At 37.3% G+C, this 24,106-nt stretch overlaps 1 protein-coding gene across 4 annotated transcripts in view; it reads left to right on the top strand.

Annotated features, from left to right (window-relative positions):
- Positions 1 to 24,106, top strand: part of PRKD1 (protein kinase D1) — a 296,380-nt gene that overhangs the window by 137,236 nt on the left and 135,038 nt on the right. For 3 of the 4 annotated variants that reach the window (XM_019746850.2, XM_074328119.1, XM_074328120.1), the window contains one exon: positions 15,475 to 15,613. In XM_019746850.2, the coding sequence (XP_019602409.2) occupies positions 15,475 to 15,613 (139 nt within the window). Of the gene's footprint in view, positions 1 to 15,474; positions 15,614 to 22,375; positions 22,401 to 24,106 lie in introns of those variants that run through there. The other variant, XM_074328121.1, reaches the window with a different exon arrangement.

Here is a 24,106-nt window from a genome sequence, read left to right as displayed (position 1 = left end):
ATTCCTTATGCAATACTTCATATCCCCATGACTGTTTTGTAACTACCAATTTGTACTTATTAATCCCTTCCTTTTTCACCCCACTTCCCTTCCCAGCTGGCAACCATCAAAATGTTCTCTGTATGTATGAATTTCTTTCTGGTTTGTTTGTTTGTTTATTTTGTTCTTTAGATTCCACACATGAGTGAAGTCATATGGCATTTGTCTTTCTCTGTCTGACTTACTCCACTAAGCAAAATACCCTCTAGGTCCATCCATGTTATTGCAGATGGCAAGATTTCATTCTTTTTTGTGGCTGAGCAGTATTCCATTATATATATATATATATATATCACCTTTTATTTATCCATTCATCCATTAATGGACACCGAGGCTGCCTCCATATCTTGGCCATTGTAAATAATGCTGTTATTAACATACAGATGCACACATCCTTTAGAAGTGGTGTCTGGGTTTCTTTGGATAAATACCCACAAGTGGGATTACTGGGTCCTTCTCTGTCTCTTGTTATAGCCTTTGTTTTAAAGTCTATTTTGTCTGGTATAAGTATTGCCTTCCTAGCTGTATTTCCTTTAGTTTCCATTTTTTTATGAAATAATCTCTTTCCATCCCTTTACTTTCAGTCTGTGTGTGTCTTTTGATCTGAAGTGAGTCTCATATAGCATATGTAAGGGTCTTGTTTTCTTTTCCATTCAGTTTCTCTATCTTTTGCTTCGAGCATTTAATCCATTTACATTGTAAGTAATTGTTGATAGATATGTAGTTATTGCCATTTTATTATTCATATTTTGGATCTTTTCCTCTCCTTCCTCCTCCTCCTCCTCTTTCTCCTCCTCCTTCTCCTCCTTCTCTCTTTCTTCTTCTTCTTTTCTCCCTCTCCCGCTCCCTCTAACATTTTTGTAATACTGGTTTGTATTACAAGAAAACTGAATACTCCTTTAGCTTTTTCTTCTCTAGGAAAGTCTTTATCTGTCCTTTGATTCTAAATGATAACTTTACTGAGTAGAATAATCTTGGTTGTAAGGTTTTGCTTTTCATCATTTTGATTATTTTGGGCCAATCTCTTCTGGCCTGCAGTGTTTCTGTTGAGAAATCAGCTGACAGTCTTATGAGAGCTCCCTTGTAGGTAACTAACTGCTTTTCTCTTGCTACTTATAATTTTCTCTCTGTCTTTAACCTTTGGCATTTTCATTATAATGTGTGTTGGTGTGGGCCTCTTTGGGTTCATCTTATTTGGAATTCTCTGTGCTTCCTGGGCTTCTATGTCTATTTCCTTCACCAGGTTAGGAAAGTTTTCCATCATTATTTCTCGAAGTAGGTTTTTCATTCCTTGCTCTCTCTTTTCCTTCTGGTATCCTAATGATGCTAACATTGCTGTGCTTGATGTCCCAGAAACCCCTTAAACTCACTTCATTTTTTTTTTATTCTTTTTTTTCTTTTTGCTGTTTCAATTGGGTATTTTCTACTACCTTATCTTCTAAATTGCTAATTCGATTCTCTGCTTCATCTAATCTATTTTTGATTCCCTCTAATGTAACTCTATCTCAGTTGTTGTATTTTTCATTTCTGACTGGTTCTTTTTTTATGTTTTCTGTCTCCATTTTTATGTTTCCTAGCTCTTCGTTAAAGTCCTCACTGAGTTCATCTACTCTTCCTATAAATTCATTGAGCATCTTTATAACCAGTGTTTTGAACTCTCCATCCAGGCACTGCTTGTCTTCTTCTTCTTCTTTTTTTTTCAGTTTTTTTCTGAAGCTTTGTTTTAGTTTTTCATTAAGGATATGTTTCTTTGTCTCTCCATTTTGCTGCCTCCCTGTATTTGTTTCTATATATCAGGTAGGGCTGCTATGTCTCCTGGTCTTATTAGAGTGGCCTTATGTAGTAGGTGTCCTGTGGTGCTCAGTGGCTCAGTCTCCCTGGTGACCTGAGCTGGGTGTTCCAGGTGTATCCCTTGTATGAGTTGTGTGTGTCCTCCTGTTATCGTTGAGCCTTGGTAGCTGTTTGCACATCAGGAAGGGATTGACTCTTGGGCTGATTCGTTTTGAGGAATGGCCATTACTACACTGGAGGAGCTGTTGTGCAGGGGCTGACCCTATGGATCAGGATTCACTCTAGCAGGGTTCTGGTACCTGCCCAGTTTGCCCTTTGGGTGTGTCATCCTTGGAGGCAGCCAGGTGGTTCTCAGTCCAAAGTCAGCCACTACGCATGCCAGCCTCAGGGCCCCCCTCAGAGGTGTTATGCTGTAGGTCATGTTCAGCTGTAGCCTGTGCCCTACCTAGGGCCACGTGGTATGCGCCACAAAGCAGTTCTCAGATGGCCACCATCCATGTTGGGCTTGGAGTTGCCTGGGAAAGGCCAAGCTGTGAACAGAGGCTGGCAGCTTCTAGTGCCATGCTTGGAGCACTCAACATGACATATGGGGCATGCCGAGGCCATGTGATGCTTGTTTGGGTTTTGTGAACCTTTGATAGATTTTAGGAAATTCCACAGCATTAGCCAAGACAGGTCCTTTACATGGAAGAGCACTGGAAGTGGCTTGGGTGGTCCTGAAAGTTGGGTGGGGCAGGGTCTCAGGCAATCATCAGGGCAGGTGAAGAGTGTTAGCTAGGTTGATGGGCATTCAGATATGGTGGCCACCTCTGTGTACTCACTGGGAATGGGGAGGGCTCAACAAAGAAATAATGAATTCTGTCAGCACTTCTATGTGGGAGAAATCTGCCCCTCTAGCCCTTGCCCTGAAGACAGATAATTCAGTTATTTCCCGTATGTCCCTGGCACCTTTTAAAATGCTGCCCCAGCATTGGAGCTCACAGTGAGTGAGTCTCTCAGTGAATGAATTGGTTGGTGTGTAAGTCCGTGTGTGGGCCCTTTAAGAGGAGCACCTGGGACTCCAGCACTCTCGTTTCACTCAGCCACAATCTCTGCAGGTTTTCATAGCCAGATGTTATGGGGACTTCTTTTCTCGGCACTGGAACCCTGGTCTGGGGAGCCTCATGTGGGGCTGGACCCAGGAGGGACCTCCACAGCCTAGATATCCCTCCTGATTTTTAATGGTCACATGTAGATATGGTACCAGCCTGTTCCACATCTGTGCCCCTCCTAGCAATCTCAGGGTGGCTTCTTCTGTATGTCCCTAGTTATAGGACTTCAGTTCAGCTAGACGAGAGACAATTCTCAATGATGATTGTTCTGTAGTTTAGTGGTGATTTTGATATGGTCATGAGAGGAGACAAGCACAATGTTTACCTACTCCACCATCTTGACTGGAAATTATTTTTAAGGATAATAAAGAAAATGTAATACTTTGTGCAGATGCTTGCTCTGCCTGGAATTCCTACCTCTGACCATCCTCCATGTGAAGTTACTTATTTTTATCATTGGATCTGAGCAGAAGTATCATTTTTTTAGGGAAATATTTCTTAATTCTTTGCCTGGTTCTTTGTTATAATCCTTCATTACATATGTTCTTAGAATGCTACTTTGTTTCTTTGTATAACTTAGCTCACTGTGCTGTTATAACCTCATTTGTGTGATTTATCTGTGTAATATTTGTCTCTTCTACTTGTATTCTCCTGCTTATAGCCTCCCCTTACTTATCTTATGAGAAAAAGGGATGAGGTCTGGTTTGATTTATTATTATATGTCTAGCTAGGAAAAGAGTGCCTAAGTGTTTGCTGGGTATTTACTGAGCGAATGCAGGATTATGAACATTTGTGTGTGGCATGATATGTTTGTACCTACCTCTTGTGAGTGGCAGTGTGCATGCTGTTTCTTTATTATCCTTAATGATCCAGGTGAGTTCTCATCATGATCGTTGGATTCATCACATCAGTTTTTCCACTTCAATTGGAAGAGCAATGTTTATGCCCACTCCTTATTCCTCCATGCTATACCGTTCAGATAGCTTTGGTAAGAAGTATTTTACCTCCAAACTCTTCTCCCTAACCTCCATTTCTGTATTTATGACCTGGGGCATAATCCAGGCAGTTCTCCTTTTTCCCACTCTCTTCTGCATTGTTGTTATATCCTTGTTTATTAGACATACTCAGATCTACCCAATTATTATTTTTTTTTAAAGAAAATCACCTAGAATAAAATTAATTTAATCAGATATTTTCGAACATATGAGTAACAGGTAAAAAAGAGCTGGTTTACTCATTTATTTGTTTCTTTTACTGAAGACTGATTTTTAACTGACCTTTATAAATTGGCAAAATTTATGCAGTATCGTAACTATTTGAGGGTTAGTGTCATCTTTAAGGATTACGTAAATACATCGTTGCAAATCTGTGCTTTAAAAATTAGCAGTTTTGGTCATTGGTTTAAGTATGTTTAATGTTAAAGTTTAGTTTTAATTTAATGGAAAATTATACTTCATGCATCTGAAATACAAACCCAAATTATAGTTCACTAATAGAGCTATCCTTCGTTTATCATCATTATTGAGGATGGTAGCCAGATGCATAAATTTTCCAAATAAAAGCAGAGTAAATTTTACTTTCCAGTTTTATTTTAGAAATTTAATGGGAATCTTGCAAATGTAATAATCAGTACAATGTATATGTTTCTTTTTGTCTAAGGGACTGATAATTCTGTAAATATTAATTATACTTCTTTTATACTGCAGTACTCCTTTGAGAGTGGGCTGTGTAAGCCTGCCCCTCATCTTAATGACCACACTCAGTTTTTCTGTTGCTGTAAGCTGTCCCATTTTGCTGTCAACCAGTCTTCTATGGACTGTCTTACTGCCACTACTTTTTAAATGACTTGCCTATCTACGTAATAGTAAGAACTAAGATTGCCAGAGAATAGCTGCTGCAAAGCTCATTAAGTCATTTACCTTATTTTTGTTCAAAATCCAAACTCGTTAAGCCTGGGTCCAGGGCTTTCTGGCAAGGAAAAGTGCTTAAGGTTTTCAGTTCTAAATCACTGTTTGCTGGACATTTGGCCACTGTTCCTGTATTTCCTTTCTAAGAGAGGCAGAATCGAAAGGAAGGATCAAGGAGTATGATTTAGGAGACTAGACTACTCATACTTATTCTGGCATTACCTAGCACTGTGACCTCAGATAGATTCCTTAATATATTCTGAGTATCAATCTATTCACTCTAAAGTGAGAAGATAAAATAAATAATCTCCAGAAGCTTTTCTTCTCCAAAGTTAGTGATTCTTAATTTTTGGTAAAACCTTTTTAGTTGCTGTCATATTCTGTATTTCATCCAATGCTCATCCATTATCATTAATTCATTAAAGTAATGAACAAACATGTAGCCTTATTATGAAATGTAAAATATCTACAATGTGCAATAATGACAGTTTTATTCAGAGTGAGACAAAGAGTGTGAAGTACATATTTTCCATTTCCAAGCTGCACATCCACACACCTAATTAATGTTGTGTGAATAATTTCAGAGTGCCTACTAAGACTTCTAACAGCTATCATTGACTAGTAATCTGTCAAGGTATGATGTGAGATAATATGTTTTTATACAACAATGGTGAGGCTCTCATTAATTACTACCACCTATAATTGCCTGATATGAACATTTATTTTTAAACTTAAAAATTATATACAACAAAATAATGATTTAAAATACCTCCAGGAAATCTGTACATAGCAGTTACTGCATTAGAGTTAATGGTGTATTAAGTAATTCCTATTGCTTTTGTATTTTTAATAGATGACATATTATTCAAATTAAAATATAAAAAAATGTTTCTACAACAATTAAGCATCACACTGTGTCACATCTGCTGCCTTCTAGATAAACAGATAATTTATTAAACAGAGTTCTTTAGCAATATCTGATGCAAAACATTATATGCCCAAGGAAGAAAAATATATAGTCTAGCTTTATTCCCAAAAAGTATTGCAAGTTTAGGTTATATGCATGTTTCTATGTCTTTTAGTATTTTATAGCCCAAATCTACCATTTCACATTTAATGTAAGCTTGAATTCCAAAAGATTCCAAACAGACCTCTCTTTGATGAAATATATTCCTTCCCTTTCTTCTATTTTTCTGTGTTGTAATTTAAATAGAGGCTAAGGCTAAGGTCCAAATTTAAAATTATGAATGAAAATGATTGTTTAAACAATGGGATTTTGAACTTAATGCACAAGAGAGTGGCTAAAAATAGGGGATCTAAGCAGGAGAGAGTCCCTGGGTCAGGTGCTAGATCTGCCTTAATGAAAGCAAGAGTGGAAGAAATTAAAGTTTTGTCTTGAATGAGAAAAGGAAGTTATTGTCAGGAAAGTTGGAGAAAGCAGGACTAACTAGTGTGACTTTTGTGTTGCTAAGTTTGGACCTTGAAGATTTTGGAAGTTGATAGACCCCTGGTGTTAGGCATCCATTTTCAAAGGAAGCTTTGGGTTTGTGGAGAAGAGTCAGGTGGTTGCCAGTGATGGTAGGAGAGAAGGACCTGCAGAGGAGCAAGGCAACAGGTGTGATTGTTTGCCAGGGTTGTCTGCATTTGGGCAGCATACCTGTGGCCCAGAAAAGACAAAGTAAAATGGAGAATGTATGTGTGACTGGCTCCGCAGTGGACAGTTTTGCTGTTTTTCGTGGCTTGGGAAATGTGTGGTGGATCTCATTTCAACACTGTACGTATAATTTAGTATTCAGCATTTCAGGAACTGGAATTTTTCAGAGGCTTTAAAAAAATATTTCATGAAAATAGATATTACAGATTTATTTTCATGAATCATATCTTTTGGACTGAGAGATCAATGATTTTACCAAGAACCTATAATAATATTTGACACTAGGAAGATAGCAAAGGCTTGCTTTTGATAATGGTTCTTGGTTATTGTGATAGAACAGTATTCATTCATTTTTCTGCCTAGTTTGGTAGGGAGTGGGGGATGGTAGGAAGGTGTTGGGTGGAAGAGGGAGGGAGGTAAAAAGCAAAGTTTTTAACATGTTTTTCTGGTTTCTGTTTCCTAAGATTACATTTATTAACTGGTCACATAGCTATATGGTCATAGTATGGAATTCTTTTTATGTGTCTCCTTTTGAGGACATGAAATCGCCAAGTAAAAGAGCCTGTGCCCAAATTTAAAACATTTCAGAAATATATGTCCATATATTATAGATTATTCTTTTCCCCCCCTTTCATTTACACTTTATAACTTGGGTTTCTAAGTCAAAATCTAGTGTTCATGCTTTTGGTGGGCTGGAACCATCTCATAATTTTTTGTTGTTGTTATAACTATAGTGCTATGATAATCATCCAATGGTTTTTCACTAAGTATTTGTTGTTTTCTTTTTTATTAATATATTTAAATTTTCAGTCTGTTACTAGACAATTTTTAAAAACTGTAAGGTGATTAAAAAGGGAATGTTTTTTTTCTAGGCAGAGTGAATAGCACAAATTGAAGATTGGTATCTTAATTCTCTTTCATGATCTCCCTCAGAAGGATCTAACTGACTTAGGGATTTGCTGCTTTCAGAACCATCAACGGGCTAATGTTTCCTGCCTTTTACAGCCCAATGCCAGCACCGCTCAGGTGCAACTTCACCAAAGGAGTCAAAATCCTTTTTCACCTAACTTTCTAGACATTCTTGTGGAAATAGTTGCTCCCAGTGTGTCCCTGTTGTCTTTATACTCCAGGACCAACACTTAGGGAGTATTTGGGCCAAGCTAGGAAGTAGTAGCACTTTTTAATTTCTTTGTTCATTTGGGGTGACGAGTTATGGCGCCACTTGTTGTAGACAGGAGAGTTTTTGGGAAATGACTTTGGAGTCCTCTTTGATAAGAAGAGTGCAACATTCAACTGCTTGGTGTGTTCTGCTATTGAGCAGAATAATTAATTTCAGGATTTTCATCATCTTTCAGCAAAAGTAAACTGGCAGTGTACTTTCATTTCCTAATCAAGACACCCCCCTCTCTCTTTCCTACTTGACTGAGTCATGGATTAATTTGTTTCTGATGCTGCTTGCTCCTCGGCCTTTGTTATTGGCCTCAAGTATGAAAAAGCACCATTTGTTCCTTATAGTTATAGTTCCTGTTCGCCAGGTCGTATTTCAGCTACTCATTAAAACATGTATTTATTCTACTCTGGAGCACATTGTCTGGCCAGCCATGAATTTATAGTGAAATGTAACAGTAAATTGTGCTCTGTGGTCAAAAATGCCAAATGATACACACAGCAGCACAGAGGATTCCAGCATAGGGTAGAATTAAAGAGCTTAGGACCAGTGCCGGGATTGTGGGCCGTATTTTCACAGTGGCCAGTTTTGTTAGCGTCGAACTTGGAGAGAGCTTGAAATCACTTATCTCAGATGTTTGCGCTCAGAGCCACAAAGCCTCGGAGAAACACAGAACTGATCTTGTAATAAGCTCCAGCTGAGTTTACAAGCCTCTGAGCCTTTCTAAAAGCCTGTTTAGTTTAATGAGGGTTTTCAGATTTCAAAGCTCACACACCTTCCCATAAAAACAGATGATTATGACCAAATTAGGAAATGTTGTTCCATGAGTGTTTTCCCCCAATATGTTCCCTTCTCAGTTGTCAGGCATTGTTCATTTACACTTTTCACCTTCCAGACATCATTTTTAAATATAAATTTTTGAAAGTCTTATTGTATAGTTTCTATTCAAGAAAAATGTTATGTTACATAAAAGCAAAGATTTTATTCTCTTAACAGTAAAAGATACATATGCATATATATTTTTCTGTCTAGTACAAAAAGATACAGTCTGAAAAAAAATTGAACCTTCAGCTTCTGCTACTGTGACAACTGTCCCAAGAGGCTAGGCCTCCAAGTTTACCCCTTTACCCTGCTTCATAGGGCTCTACAACTGTTTCTTGAATGGCTTGTTAACGATGAGAGAAAAGCCAAGGCTGTGACTCAGTAAGAAGGTGTGGGCGAGAGGATATCCACACCTCAGTTGTTTATATGTTGGACAGATAACCTTCATGAACATTTATAACACTATCTTCATTTTTAAAAACTTAGTCTTTGTAAATAATAGTTTTAATATGTTTGGCATATATTGGTATGATTCTACCTATTCTTATGTTTCAAAATATTTTCTGCATCACCCTTAGAAATATAATAACTAGGATGAGAAGCATTTAAGCCTTACTTGAACACCAAATCATTTCTATTTTTATTACGTCATACCCATGGTTTTACAGAGAGGTACAACACAGAATGCGATGTTCAAATGTCAGCAATACAAGACCATTGATAAATAGAATATAGAGATGTCCTTGAAGAAAGCAAGAGATGTGTGGATAAGGCCAGGTTGCACCAAAGCTGTGATGAGCTGGCAGAATCCTTGTTTGTTAAGAACTGTAGGGACAGAGTCCCAGAGAGTAGTTTCCAGGCTCTCGACCTCACATGGAAAGGTGCTGGCTCTGGTAGTAAATGGCCATCAGCTGTAACCAGTTAATCATTAGCCATTAATATAATTGCTGTGGCTGTGCTGGCAGGCACGGGTTGCGGCTGGCGGGTGCGGTTGGCGGGCGGATTGCGGCTAGCCAAATGGGGTTAGTAAGCATGGATGGCGGATTGCGTATCATGTGGTTCCTACTTCCTGCATCTCGCCAGGCGGCCAGCAAGACTGGGGTGCAGGAAGACCCCTCGTTGGGGTACTGGTGGATGTTTGCTTTTGTGTCTCAACCAGCTGCCATCGAGAATATAGTGGTATGACTCCTCTATCTATGGCTCTGTTGTTGTTCCTTTTTGGCCTCACCATATTCTGTGTCCATCCGCTGAGAGCAGGAGCTGAGACCCTGCATAACAGACTCCTCTTCACTTTTCCCACCTGACCCTGTGCCCCACAAGCACATTCACTAGGCATTAGTTGGGAGACACTGAAAAGCTTAACTCTTTTTCAGGGAAACAGTTGCTGTTTCATATCTCTTCCTCTCTAGCTATTATTTTCTTATTCACTCCAACTCAAGCACTGAATCCCTTGAATTTTCTTTCTCTTCTCTTTAGTCAGAATTAGCTATCCATGGTTTTGGAAAGGATATATTAACAGGATCTGTGCATTAATGTATTATCTTTTGAAGAAGTTTTGGATTCTGATCAGGGACTATCCTTTAATACTTAAAATTTAAACCGCTGTAGATCGAAAGTTGTCTGATAATTAAATCTTCTATTTTTATATCATTACTAATCTTAAACAGGTACTCTTACCCATTATGGACATTTTATTTTTCTTACTTGCTTTTCTTGCAAATGCAATTTAAATAGAATTAGGTGTACCTAAAGCTTGGGTAGAAAAGATGGGTATTCTATGTTTAAAAAGCACACGAGACTTTGGCTTCCACACACAAGTAATATCTGGTATGGGACATGCTCACCTGGTCCAAACAAATACAAAACAATGTAAAATGTATAAAATGCCTGTTTTAGACACTGCCCTGTTTCAGCACAGGACTGTGATCCCTGAGAGAAAGGTAACCAACGAGGTAAGCACTACAATCATCCGAACTTTCTGCCTCGAAGCAGGATCCAGATTGTCATGTAGGGAGAGAGAACCCAAGCAGAGCCTTGTTTGGCTGTGTGGAGGAGACAGAGAACAGAGCTCAAGAAGACTAAGTCAACAGGATTTTTAGGGGAGGAATACTGGAACAATTGGACCTATACAAAGAGCAAGCTCCAGAAATCTGGTTAGGGGTCCATTTGAGTAGTGGACTGAATACAAATCTGTGCATGCATAGGGTGAAGATCTTTAAGGCAGGAGAAAGAGCAACTGTTGGGAAGCTGTGAAATGAACACTTTCTAGAGCTCACATAGGGCTGAGAGACTGTTGAATTTCTACCAAATAGGAAAGATTCCACTGAACACTTGAGGCATTCCAGAGAGGTGTTCAAAGAGTCATGCATTAATAGTAGGGCTGAGCTGTCCCTAGAGCAAATACTACTTTAGAGCTGCCCTAAGAAAGCTTAAAAATAAGCCTTGAAAAGATAAAACTGATCTGCAAGTACCTTAATGTTTTGCCAAAACAAATATCAACATTTTTTAAAGGAAAACAACAAAGCCTATATCTGGCATCTAATTAAAAAAGCACACATATGAAAAAGGAGGAAAATGTGACCCATAACCAGGATTAAAAGAGTGAGTGGAAACAGACCAGAAATGATAGAGGTGAGAGACTTAGCAGAAAAAAAACTTCCAAGAATTGCTGAAAAAAATTAAATCAAAAACAGAAAAATGGAAAGATATCCCATGTTCGTGTATTAGGAGAATTAATATTGTTAAAATGTCCATATTATCCAAAGAGATCTGCAGATTCAATGCAATCCTTATCAAAATCCCAATGGCATTTTTTTTACAGAAATAGAAAATGCCTAAAATTCATATGGAACCACAAAAGACCACAGATAGCCCAAACAATTTGGAACAAAAAGAGTAAAACTGGAGGTATGGCACTTCTGATTTAAAAATATATACAATACTGGCATAAAAACAGATATATAGACCAATAGCCAGACTGATCAAGCAAAAACTAGATAAGACACAAATTGCAAATATAAGAAACTAATAAAGAGACACTACTACAGACCCTATAGACATTAAGAGCGTGATAACAAAATAATATGAAAAAACTTTATGAAATGAATAGGTTCCTTGAAAATTACAAACTGCCAAAGCTCCCTGAAGAGGGAATTGAAATCTAACTAATGTTATATCTATTAAGGAAACTGATTATGTAGTTTTAAACCTTCTGAAAAAGAAAACTTCAGACTCAGATGACATTGCCGGAGAATTCTACCAACATTTGAGGAGGAACTTATACCAATTCTATACAAATCTTCCAGAATATGCAAAAAAATGACCCTCAATCCATATTATTTACTTAATTCAAAAATTACCTCTAAGCAGATCATAGACCGAAAGCCAAAATCCCAAACAATAAAATTTGTAGAATAAAACATAGGATAAATTTTGTGTGTTACTTTAAGTTATGCAAATATTTATTAGATAATATATCAAAAGCATGATCCATTAAGAAATACTTGATAAATTGAGCTTCATAAAAATGAAGAACTTCAGTAAACAATGTTAAGTGAATAAAAAGACAATCCATAGACTGGAAGAAAGTATCTCATACCTCATAAACAACTTTTATCTAGAATATGTAAGGAACTATCAGAACTCAACAATAAGAAAACAGCTCTTTTTTTTTTTTTTAAATGGGCAAAGGAGTTGATCAGTCTCTCTCTCTCTATGCTGAATAAGCATGTGAGAAGTTGTCCAATGTCATCATTGTGGAAATGCAAATTAAAACTATGAGATATTATTATACACTTAATAGAGTATCTAAAATAAGTACAATCGACATTATGAAGTCCTATTTAAGATGCAGAGCAACTGGAACTCTCATACATTGCTGGTGGGAATGCAAAATGGTACAGCCACTTTGAAAACAGTTTGGCAGTTTCTTATAAAGTTATCTAGATATTTCCATACATACCAGAGAAATAAAAATTTATGTTCACACAAAAAATTCTATGTAGACATTTCTAACAGCTTTATTTGTAAAAGCAGATTTTTTTTGGTAGAAATTGACAAAGTCTATGTGGAAGGTCAGAAAACCGATAATATCCAAAGCAAGCTTGAAATGGTAAAAGATGGAGGGCTTACATAACCTGAATTCAAGTATTAATTAGTAGTATTAAGCTTCAATAGTAAGTGTAATGTGGTATTAGCATAAGGATACACATGTTGATCAAACATACATTTATCATGTAACTCATAAATTCTGTTGCTAGGTGCTTATAAGAAATATGCCCATGGAAAAACTTGTACAATAGTGTTCATAGCATTTTTATCTTTAATAGTCACAAACTGGATAAAAATCAAATGTTCAATGTGGATTTATGTATAAACAATTTTCCTAGATCCATGCAATGAAGTACTAATAACTAATAAAAAGTGAATCTCAAATGCAATATGTATAAACGCACCTCAAAAACATAATACTGAGCAAAAGAAGCCAGCTAGAAAAAGAGTATGTGGCTCATACAGTATGATTCTGTTTGTATGAAATTCTATAGCAAGTGCACTAATCTCTGGTTACAGAAAATAGATCTGTGTTTAGAGTCAATATTGTGGGTGGCATCGACTACAAGGGGGTACAATACAATTTTCGGGTTGATAAAATGTTTCTTGGCATGATTGTCATTTTGGTCGCATGGGTGTTGATGTTTGTCAAAACCTATATAGATGTATACACTAAGGTCCATTTTATTTTGGGTAAATTATACATTAGAGAAAGTTATTTTTAAATAATTCATGAACTATCCATTGTTTTAAGTTGGGGAAAATGGCATTTTAGTTTTCTCTTTTCTTGTACTCTAATAATATTATTGGAGAAATTACCAAAAAGAAGCAACTATTTTTTTTTTCTTTTAATTAGTACAGTGGAAGCAGTGACATCATTCAGCTCTTTGTTTATTTTAAGGAAGCCAACTTTACGAAGTGATATGCAGAAGTAGTTTTAACCCTGGTTGTCAACAGTCTCCTAAGAGCAATAGGATGTTCTGAACTTTTAATTCATACAACATGTCTCCCATGAATGTAGCCCCTAATTTTATTAATAAGAAAATAGAAAAAGGTAGTCACAATATATTGTATTTATCTTCAGAAGATACCACGTGGACACATTTATCCCAGTAATAGCTTCTTCAACTCCACCTTTGTTAACATGTGTCAGACCCATCACCAGTTGCAAGAACAGGAAAGACAATTTTCTCTCCTTGACTTATGACTTTTCCCACGACATTGCAAATATCAATTTATTTAAAAAAAAGTCCTTAATAATTGTGTGAAAAAGTCAGATACAAGAAAAGAGCCCTGTTCACATACCAAATTAGCCTAGGATGTTTGATGGTTTGTTTTCATAAAAATATCCAATGCTGGAGCAGATGGACCTTCAAGAGAAGGTCACTCTCATGAGATTGTAGGTTGACAGTGTTGTAATCAGTATGTAATTTGCTTTAAGATCCATAAGGATATTTCTACCTTTTGATCAAATAATTCTACTTTTAAAACAATTCATCAGTTAGGGTTATGGTTCAAATTTAGTGCATTTTCCTGCATTAGAAGGAAGAGAGGAAATTCAGGGAATAATATTAATTGCTAGTATTATAATAGTAGTTGTTACTATTATAATTTTTCTAGGTTTGTCCATTATAAAGTATCTTTCATTTAGCTTTCATTATGTGCCTGCCATTGCTGGGAAATGGGTCCTTGGTGTCAGTTGCAGGATAGAATTCAAGGATATACCCAATAAGCGAAGCAAGTGATAGATTTATTAAAAAGGATAGTACACCCTCAAGATAGCAAGAGTGGGCAGGCCCGGAGAAGAGCAGCTGCCCCAAAAAACACAGAGGCTTAGAATTTATTACTTTTGAAAAGAGGATGTGAAATAGTGAAGTTTTAGGGGTGGCATAGACATTTCTAGGCAGGCCCTTTCGGACCTCTCTTTCCCTTTGGGAGGCGGGAATTTTGTCCTTATTTGACTCTTATCAGAATAGTCATGGTGACACAGGGAGAGGATATACTTTTCTGGGCTGCCATTGCTAATAACATTATAATCCGTTATAATTACCTAAAGTTCACCTAAAGTGACAAGATGGCATCCTGGGTCTGCTCTTGGCACAGAAACCTAGTTCTGGCTGGTCTGGTAGCTGCACTTGTTTTAAAGATGACCTCATCTCCTTCCTCCCTTGTCACCCCTCACCCTCCTTCCCTTCCTATCCTTCTTTCTCCCCAGGGCCTGGTTCTTCCCGCCTATGATAACATAATCAGGATATAGTCCTTGAGTGATCAATTCGTAGGTTTATCCCTGTAAGGAGAGTTTCAACTAGGTGTTATACTTCAAACAAATTGACTTGTAGTTATTGCACTTTTCTATTTCACCTAGATTGCATGAAAACTAAATGTAATGTAAGGGCAGCAAAAGAGGGAGAATTGGGTTGTCACCTCTGGCTTTCCTGAGTCATAGGATCCAGATCACACTACTGCCCCCATACACAACATGCTTAGATGTATTGAGTCATCTCATTTTTGAATATGTCCAAATGGACTGACCGTTTTTTGCAAACACATTGTAACAGTATGTGTAATAGTATTGTAATAAACTGACTCCCATTTTTATGCTATTGGATTGCTATAGGTCATACGAAAATGTACACTTCTTCCCACTTGCTATATTTCTTAACCAATTAACTGCCAAGAATTTCTTTGAATCTTATCTCATATTCTCCTGTTTTCTGGCTCTCTAATGAAAAGATTATTTGGTCATTATTGCTCTTACGATATGTCTTTCCTCTTGACTTGGACTCGTGTCAATATCAATCTTGCCATTCATTTTTATTTTTAATTTCTAGATACTTTGAACTTTTCTAGTTAGCTTGCATTTGTGCCCTGACATTTGTTTCTTTTTTTTTTTTTTTTTTTTAATTTAGGAGGATTTAGATACTTAACCTATTGTGATATTTGTATTTGCAGTTCCCTGAATGTGGTTTCTATGGGATGTATGATAAGATCCTGCTTTTTCGCCACGACCCTACCTCTGAAAACATCCTTCAGCTGGTGAAAACGGCTAGTGATATCCAGGAAGGCGATCTTATTGAAGTTGTCTTATCAGGTAGTAAACTTTTTTCTCTCTCCATAAATTGATATTTAGTATTTGAAGAACTCTTGCGCACAAGATTTTAAGGCAACATAGAAAACATACATAAAACTCGGCCCCAAAAGGAGATTTTAGAGCTGTTTACATGTGCTTTTAAAATTATTTTGGAAAAAGCAAAAGGTTTCCTTTGCATTGGCTATTTGTACACCTAGTACTACCCAATAACTTCTCCCAGCTTCATGCTTTCCCCAGCTTCCAACAACAAACGCATACCTTCATTCATTATCTTGGATCATTTGGACAGCAGCAAAAGCAAACAAAAAGCTTTCCAACAGTGAAGCTCAGACATGTCTGGGCCCCAAATGTACTGAGTGTCTGGAAGCCAAGAAATAACAGCAAGGCTAGGAAACCATTGCTGTAGTTGAGTCAAAAGTCCTGTAGCTATAAGCCAAGTCCAAGTTGGAAACCAAAGTTCAGCAGTTATAGTGCTGGTCAGGCTTTGCCATGTGACACTAGCTAACTCACTCCCTCTGCAAATGGCTGCATTTCCCTCTGCTCAAACTTATATTTCCTGTTTAGGATTTAGAAGTTAGGACTGTACCTATCAATACAGAAAAAAAAAAATAAAAATGGATGCATTTAATTTGAAAAAAAGAAGTACCAGAGAAGAACTGTAACAGGGATCCTTGCAACGATGATCAGTACAATATTCTGAAGAGGTCCAGATTTTTATTGTTTATTTTTGTTAAAATTGAGTCATTGGGAAACTCAGACTGCATTGTTCCTTTCTTCCCTCCGGTCTTCTTAGCTTGCTATCTCTTTGACTAAAGGAAATCTGTTAGCTTTAATGATTCTAGTCTTCATTTCTTCAAGTTCCTCAGTTTGTTCTGAGCCTAGTACTTGAGTGCACTGGTTATAATTCAGAAGGTCTTTGCTTTGATTTAGTCTAATTTGCTTTGTCTTTATCAATCACCTATCATTGTGTGAGATCCTGGAATTGCCATATTTTCTTTTTGTAGATAGATCCTATAAAGCAAATTTTTTTGCTAGATAAAAGTAATAGGATTGCCAGTTGCTAAATAAACAAAGCAAAAAAGCGAAAGCTTTCATAGTTTTTTATTAAATTATTTGGAAAAATCACTTGCTTTGACGGGTTCTCCATTTTACTTTTCTTTGGCTCTTTTGACATTGGTTGACTGTGCCACCCTGGCCTCACAAAACTCCCATTTCTGAACTCTAGGAGCTTCCCGAAATAAATTATTCAGGGAAATCATGCCCTGGATCTATTCTCATTGTAATTCATATATGAGGATTTTTAAAACTGCATTTCTAAATCAAATGTATTTTTCTTTCCATTTTACTTTCGTTATCAAGCGCTTTAGAGTAGTACCAGCCAGACTGAATGCAAGCTGTGTGTGGGTGTGCTTGTGGAGGAGAGGGCTGCCCATCTGCGTAGTATCCTAGTCAGTGAGCTAGACCTGCTGTTCCCCACAGTGCCCTACCTGCTGCAGCCCTCTAGAGTGCCCTGGCTGCACAGGGAGCCGCATTCTGCTTTCCCTCTCCCTGCTTTGCAACCCACAACTTCACTGTGCTCTTACTCTGCTTCTTTTGCCATCCACCCTTTGTGTTTCATCTCTCCCGTCTCCCTGCGGCAAGACTCCATTTTAAGGGCAGCCCTTTTTCTCACCTGCTCCTCCAGCAGCAGGATGAGGGAGGCTTCTCCTACTCTTAACAGCTAACTTGTTGGTATTGGAAAGGAGCCATTCTGGAACAGTCCAGTTTCAATTTTGAGCTTGTAGCGTTTGAACCCTTTTCTCACTCCACATAGTCCCACTGCCCCAAAGTCATTTAACCCTTAAGTTATTCAATAATGTATATTTTAGTTATACATGTGTTCAGTTATGTGTAGATCGCTAGCATTTATTTGTAAATTTTGTAAACTTCTTTCTAGCTCCTCTCCCACTCTAATGGTGAGCATTGTGATTTTTCTCAATAAATGGGAACAATGTTTTTCCTTAAACTGCCATCCCCTCCCTATCACAACCTTGTTTTTTCCCCATACCTCCTACCTTCCTTCCAAGAACGCCCCGAGTCTCTTGTGATCAAATGCCTGCTGTTTCTTCCCTGTCTTCTTGCCTTGCTTGCACTCTGGCTCTCCTGAAGGTGATGCAAGTTCGATCTGAGAGAACTTGCTGCTCATTTTCATCCACTCTTTGGTGAGGAGTTGAGTGAAATGGTCCTCTTCTCATTCCCGGTTTCCATTTTTGGCTATTTTCTGTACCACCCTCCTCCAATTCCAATGATATCTATTTCACTATTCACCTTGGTTTCTTTATAATATTGCACTGAGATGATGTACTTCCTTGAAGGCTCATTTCTTTTTAGCTGTGGCAATAGTTTCAGCATCAGACTCCCACTCTTTCTTTCCATTTTCTGTACCCAGTAAGTAATCTTGGGCGTTGTTAACATGCATGTTATAAGTCTTCAGATTCCTTGTCATTGCTGTTTGTTGTCAGTCACCTACCGCATAGACCCAGACCTCACTCACCTCACCCCTGAACCATGGCTGCAGCCTTGAGGCCGCCACTTGGCAGTGCTCCTCCGTTCTCTCCACTGCTACCAAATGCACATTCCTGTTCCCTGTTTCTTGCACTGTAGTTTTCAGCTGCCTCCCTACCATTTTGGGTCTACAATTTTTCCTTTTCTTTTTTTCTCCCCACACTACATGGCCTACTATGTGCACATCTTACATCTCCTCGATGCAGTCTCAACTACCTCGTATTCCCTTATACCCTGAAAGGGCCTCTTATGATTGTCAGTAATCAAAATTACTTCACCAGCCACTGTTGCCATTCCTGTTCCTGAGCCACAGGTGACTGCTAGACACACAGTCCCCTCCCTGTCCAGGAGGCTCAGTGCACCTTCACCTTTCACCTGGCCTTACCGTTGTTCAGCAGTCTCCTCCCCATCCTCTGCTTACCACAGAACATGAGTTCTCCATAAACTTATATGTACTTGTTGATTGACTGTTGGCTATCGTATTAGAAATGATCACATAGACGATATTTTGTAAAAATTTTTAGAAATATTATTTCTAGATATATCCTCAAAAGCTAACTGAAGTTTGAGACTCCTTGCAGTGCATTTGCTCAGCCCTGACAAGAAATTAGTGCCTGTGATGTGGGCAGGATTACACTGCATTATAATTTGAGGCAAGACAAATGATAGCTATTAAGACACTTTAGGCCATGAGTGCAAGGAAGCGCGGATCACGTCCTCCTTCTTGAGCTAGTCACTGGAGTGGATTGAGTGCTGTGATTGGCCACAGAAATATGTCATTTCCTGGAAGTGTGGTTAAGGACTGTCTTCATTCACACTGCAGCAGATAAAGAGGGTAGAGGGGCAAAACACCGGGCTTCCCCTCTGTTGCCTTTTGACCAGTTCCAGAACATAAACATGCTCGGAAATTTTGCCCTTCAAGAGTATAATTTTACTGTTAAAACTCATTTATCCAATTTTTCTGTTTTTCCTCATCAAAAATTAAATCTCACTGTGTAATTTGACTTAAACATAATCTGGTTCTTCCTATATTTAACCCACATTCTACCTATAGGAACATTTTTATTTTTTTACATAAGAGAACAGTAAAAATATGATAAAATATGGAGAAATTTAATTTTGAGGAAAGTTAAATACTCTTGTCTTTTCAGACAACATTAGGAATTTTCTCTTGCTTATGTCATTTTTCTGCTGAGCCTTTTCATCATCTGTTAGTACTAACCAGGCTGCTCCTGGCTAATTTGCTGGTTTTTCCTCCCTCTTTCTTTTTGAAAAACATGGCTTGTGGGAGCTAGTGCATGTGGACCCAGTAAGCCAGGAAAAGATTGCTCATAGGCAAATGGATTGAGTTACGGAGAAAAGAAAAGAAATAACTTTGTGGAAGTTCCCCACCATACACACTCCCATCACTGGCAAATTTTCTTGGTCTGTTAAGGAGAGGATTAGCATTGTTAAGATTGTTCTGAAGTAGGAAAACACTGCAAATGGAAATTTCTCTTACTAATGCCAGAGTCAAGTTCAAATATATTGTACTAAACAATAAAATAAAGTTCATGGAATTTCTCTGAAGTCTTCTTCATGATGGGTCTCTATCAACGTGTGGTAATTCAGCCATAGCAAAGCAAATTAGTAACAGGACTGCATGCACATCACTCAACAATTTTTGTTTCTGTTCTTTTGGGTATTTTGGGGCTTTATCTTTCATAATTGTATGTGTGTGTATAGTTTTCATAATTGTATGTGTGTGTATCTACCTGATAGATGATTAAATGGAAAACAGACGAAGACTACAATAATTTCTCAAATACCATCAAATTTTAAAATCTTATAGCTAAATATTAAATTTTTTTTCAACTAATGGTAAAAGTCCATATTTTTCTTGGATTATTTTTTTGCAATAGATCATGCTGTATTATTTATGACTTTTGCAAAACACTGTTTTTATATATGGTTATTTGTTTCCCACTATCTAGAGATGGGAGCCTTGTCAGGAAGCTTGCGCTATTGCCCAGAGGGGGTGTGGGCCTATTCTCAGGCAGTGACAGAGAGCTGAAAATGCGGTAGGGAGATCAATAAATATTTTAGAGGAAAATCAGAGATATAATACCTATTGAGATATAGTTGATGGAGAATGAAAAATAAGAGGACTCTAATGAGAGCTGATCACATTTCTGACCCTCAGCTCAAGTTTTGCTTTCATCCTTTGTTCGGCATGTTTGTCAAATGCGTTAGGGATTTCCTTGAGGGGCTGAAGAACTAATTTCTTGGGCATGTGGTATCATTGATTTCCTTTGTAATTTTGTACAAGTTGTATAACTTTTGGGATTCAATTGTTTTTTGTTTTTTTGTTTTACTTTTTAATCAAAAAAGAGATTTACTGGCCAAAACTATCATAGTGCTAATAGTAGATAGATTCCATGTTTTCTTCTGTCCACAAGTAAAGTGGTATGCATAATGATTGAGTACACTTTCCCGGGTCAGATCATCTGGGTTCATATCCTTTCTTTGTTCCTCAATACGTCTATCGTTGCCAAGACATTCAATCATTCTGTGGCCGGTTTCCTCATCTGTTAAATGTGGACAACACTAGCACCAACATCATAAGGTTATAACAAAAATTAAAATAAATTAATGCATGTAGAGCACTTCAGAGAGTTTCTCCACATAGAAGCTGCACAATAAATGTTAGCTATTATGATTGCTTCTCTTCCTCACAATGTAAGTAGCCTTTCCCTGTGATACTCATGGTTGCTATACCATAAAAGGGAATCCTGTTCTGGTAACTTTAAGAAATTGGCTTAAACAATGTTAAAAGGAATTATTTACTGCAGGGCTCTTCAGAACTTCGGGGAATGCTGATGTGAAGCATAACGCTCCAAGACCACTTCCCAAATTGACTTCATCACAGATTACCTTTTATTTTCCTCCCAGTATCTGGTGTGTCTTGGTTTCAGCTTCCACACTGGAGATACTTCTCTGGGACAAGCCCGTGAACCAGATGATCCGAGAGGGTATATCCATTCTGTCTATACATAAGCCACTTCTCTCTCATGGAGAGGAATATTTGAGCCATGGAAAAGCAGGAGTTCAGAAGAGAAAAATCTTTATTTATGTAATATCACAAGCTTTTGGAGCAGCTTATATAAGTAATTTTGTTTCCTTCGCCATGACTCTGGGAGGTAGTGAAATCAGATGTCTTAAAAGCTATGGAATATAAATTTTAACATGCCCACCTCCTGTAGTGAGTAGATGTAGTACCAAAACTTGAATCTAAATGTTCAGTCACTGTTCACACCTCTTTAGTTTCACGTTAGCCCTTTTAATTTGGACCAGTAAACAGGGATTCTTGAGGACCTATTCAAAGAATAACTACTACAGTAAGACAGTTTATATTTCAGGGAAACATTGATGATATTTGAAACAACAAAATCAGCAATGAGCTATGAGTTCTGTTGCCATAATTTTAATTACAGAACCATCATCCCCCTCTTTCTCATAAAAAATAAATATTTAATAGTTTGCAAACTGTTATCAGGTTAAGAAAACCCTGGAAGCGCCTCTCTGTAGACATATAATGCAAAATATGAAATAATAGAGTAACCGTGCCCCTGCTTAAACAGGACCTCATCATATAATTTCACAACTCTTATCAAAATTGAAATAATGTCTTAGGGTCACTATATTTAAGAGATCCTTATGACCATATTTTTCTGTTAGTAAGATTCAGTTTCTAAAGCATAAGCCAGAAAAAAATTGATAAAATTCTAGCAGGGTTCTCTTTCTTTTATAGGAAGTGTAAATTATTGATTTATATGACATTGTACCAGTTATATCCATTTCTCTGATATAGTACATTGCTTAGCAGTGTTTTATCCCCCTCTAAAATATAGGTGGAAGTGAAAAACCTCAAAAGTGATATATTAGACCACTGCATTATTATTTCCCCAGGAACACATTATATAGAGTTTTGTTTGTTTGCTTCTAAGAAAACATAATTAATCAGGAAAAGCACTTTCCCAGGCCTAATACTGCTTGTGCAATTAAGGTTCTAAAAGACCTGGCCTTTAGTACGCAATTTATGTTTCTTTGTAGTTGTTCTTGGACGTCTAAATACGCCAGGCTGAGTGGTGCCAATTGCTGTCCAACTTTAGTTGCAGTTATCCGTGCGGGTGGTTTTGTAACAATGGAAAATTTAAATGCAAGATTATGGGTCATTACTCTTTTCTTCTAAGTATGATTTATGGTAAGTGTGTCTTCAGCATTTTCTTTTTTATTATTGTTAATATTATTTTTTTTCTCTCCTTATCTTTCAAGTAAACCTGGTTTTAGTTTCTTTGTGCCACATTTTTCACAGAAAAACTTTTTTTTCATAGAAAAATGAATGCAAACAGCAGGCAGGTTGGAATGTTTTCATGGATTTCCCACCTTTCCACACCTGTGACCTCAGTGGGAATAAAGAGACTTGGAGCACTCCTTAGTTACTTTGGTAGTTTTGTCTGTTATATGTCTCTTGGTGGAGTGGATTCTCCAAGGAGATGTGACACAACAGTGTATGCCTCTTATTTTTTTTTTGACCTGAGTACCCTAAGGAGCAGGCAGACTGAAGACATTTTTCCCAGGTAATATGGGGTATAAGACAAACCATAAAGGGAAAACTTTTTTGAAGAATATCATTTCATTTGAAAATTTTGTGCACGTTTTGCATTTTGCATTATATTTCTCTTGCTTAATTTTGAATAAATAATATTTCTCCACATGCTGTTCTTTAAGAAATTACAAAAACAACAGTGCTGATGATTAAGGGCATATACCATTTATGATGTGTTAGGTACTATTCTAAGTGGTTTACATAGATTAACTCAGAAATGTGCATCATTTATGACATATCCACATAACTTCAATTTGATAAATAGTGGACTTCCAGTCAGAGACTTCTATTTGAGTCCCAGACCTGCCATTTATTTTTTATATAATATTGGGCAAATCACCTCATTTCCCTGAGTCTTGATCCATCACCTGTCAAATAGCAAGAGCAGAATCTATAATGTAAACTTAGGCTGTAGCTTTCATGAGAATAAATATAAAGCGTTTCATGAGATGCCTGGCAAATGTGAAACAGTCAACTCTCTTGCCTCACCTCTATCCTACTACTTGCTGTACATTTATTGAAACAGGAACCATTTATTTTTATATTGCATGCTCAGGACCTGATATATTACGTGCAATCAATATGTATTTGTTGAGAAAAATTAATGAATATTTGAATTAACAAAATGGACAAGCCAACAAACAAATGATTAAATTGGTGCTCTATATATGATACTCAAAAGTTACCACTATTCTATAGGAACTGAATTTCAGTGCTTACTATTGGCTCTCTTTGGCCTAATCAATTAATAATATTAATGTTATTATCATCTCATCCTTTTTTCCCCGGATCCTTGCTATCTTCGGCATATTGTCGAAAACCGATTATTTTTTTAGATATTATTTATTTTTAGAAGTCCAGTTCTGCTTTGAAAGCATTACAGTGTCTTCACAACATTTCTCATGTAAAATGAGACCAAATTCATAGAATACTAATTGGTTTCCTTTCTAATGACTGCAACTCCTGGATTATATGTTCATCACCATGACCAAGTAACCCCAAACTCAATTCACTGTTAAAATCAATTTTCTCAAACATTGCTTTTTTCTCCCCAAAATTGTTGCTTTCTTTCTAAAATGTATTCATTAGTCACTCCTTTTAGATACTTCCAACCCCCTCCCTACAATACTAGGCTCACTTGCCTTCACCAGTTTACTGTCGTTTCCTCACCTGGACCTGGACATTCCACACCTGCCTCAGAGCCCAGAGTAGTGGCCCTGGAGCTAGCCTTAGATGCTGACCTTTCTATCAGCATCTGGAAGCAACAAGGACTGATATCTTGAGATGCTGGCTGACCTTTC

The sequence above is a fragment of the Rhinolophus sinicus genome, linkage group LG03 (assembly GCF_036562045.2).
Source record: "Rhinolophus sinicus isolate RSC01 linkage group LG03, ASM3656204v1, whole genome shotgun sequence".
In the NCBI taxonomy this organism is placed as follows: Eukaryota; Metazoa; Chordata; class Mammalia; order Chiroptera; family Rhinolophidae; genus Rhinolophus; species Rhinolophus sinicus.
Note: the sequence above shows the minus strand (reverse complement) of the source record. Positions and strands in the feature narration are given on the sequence as shown.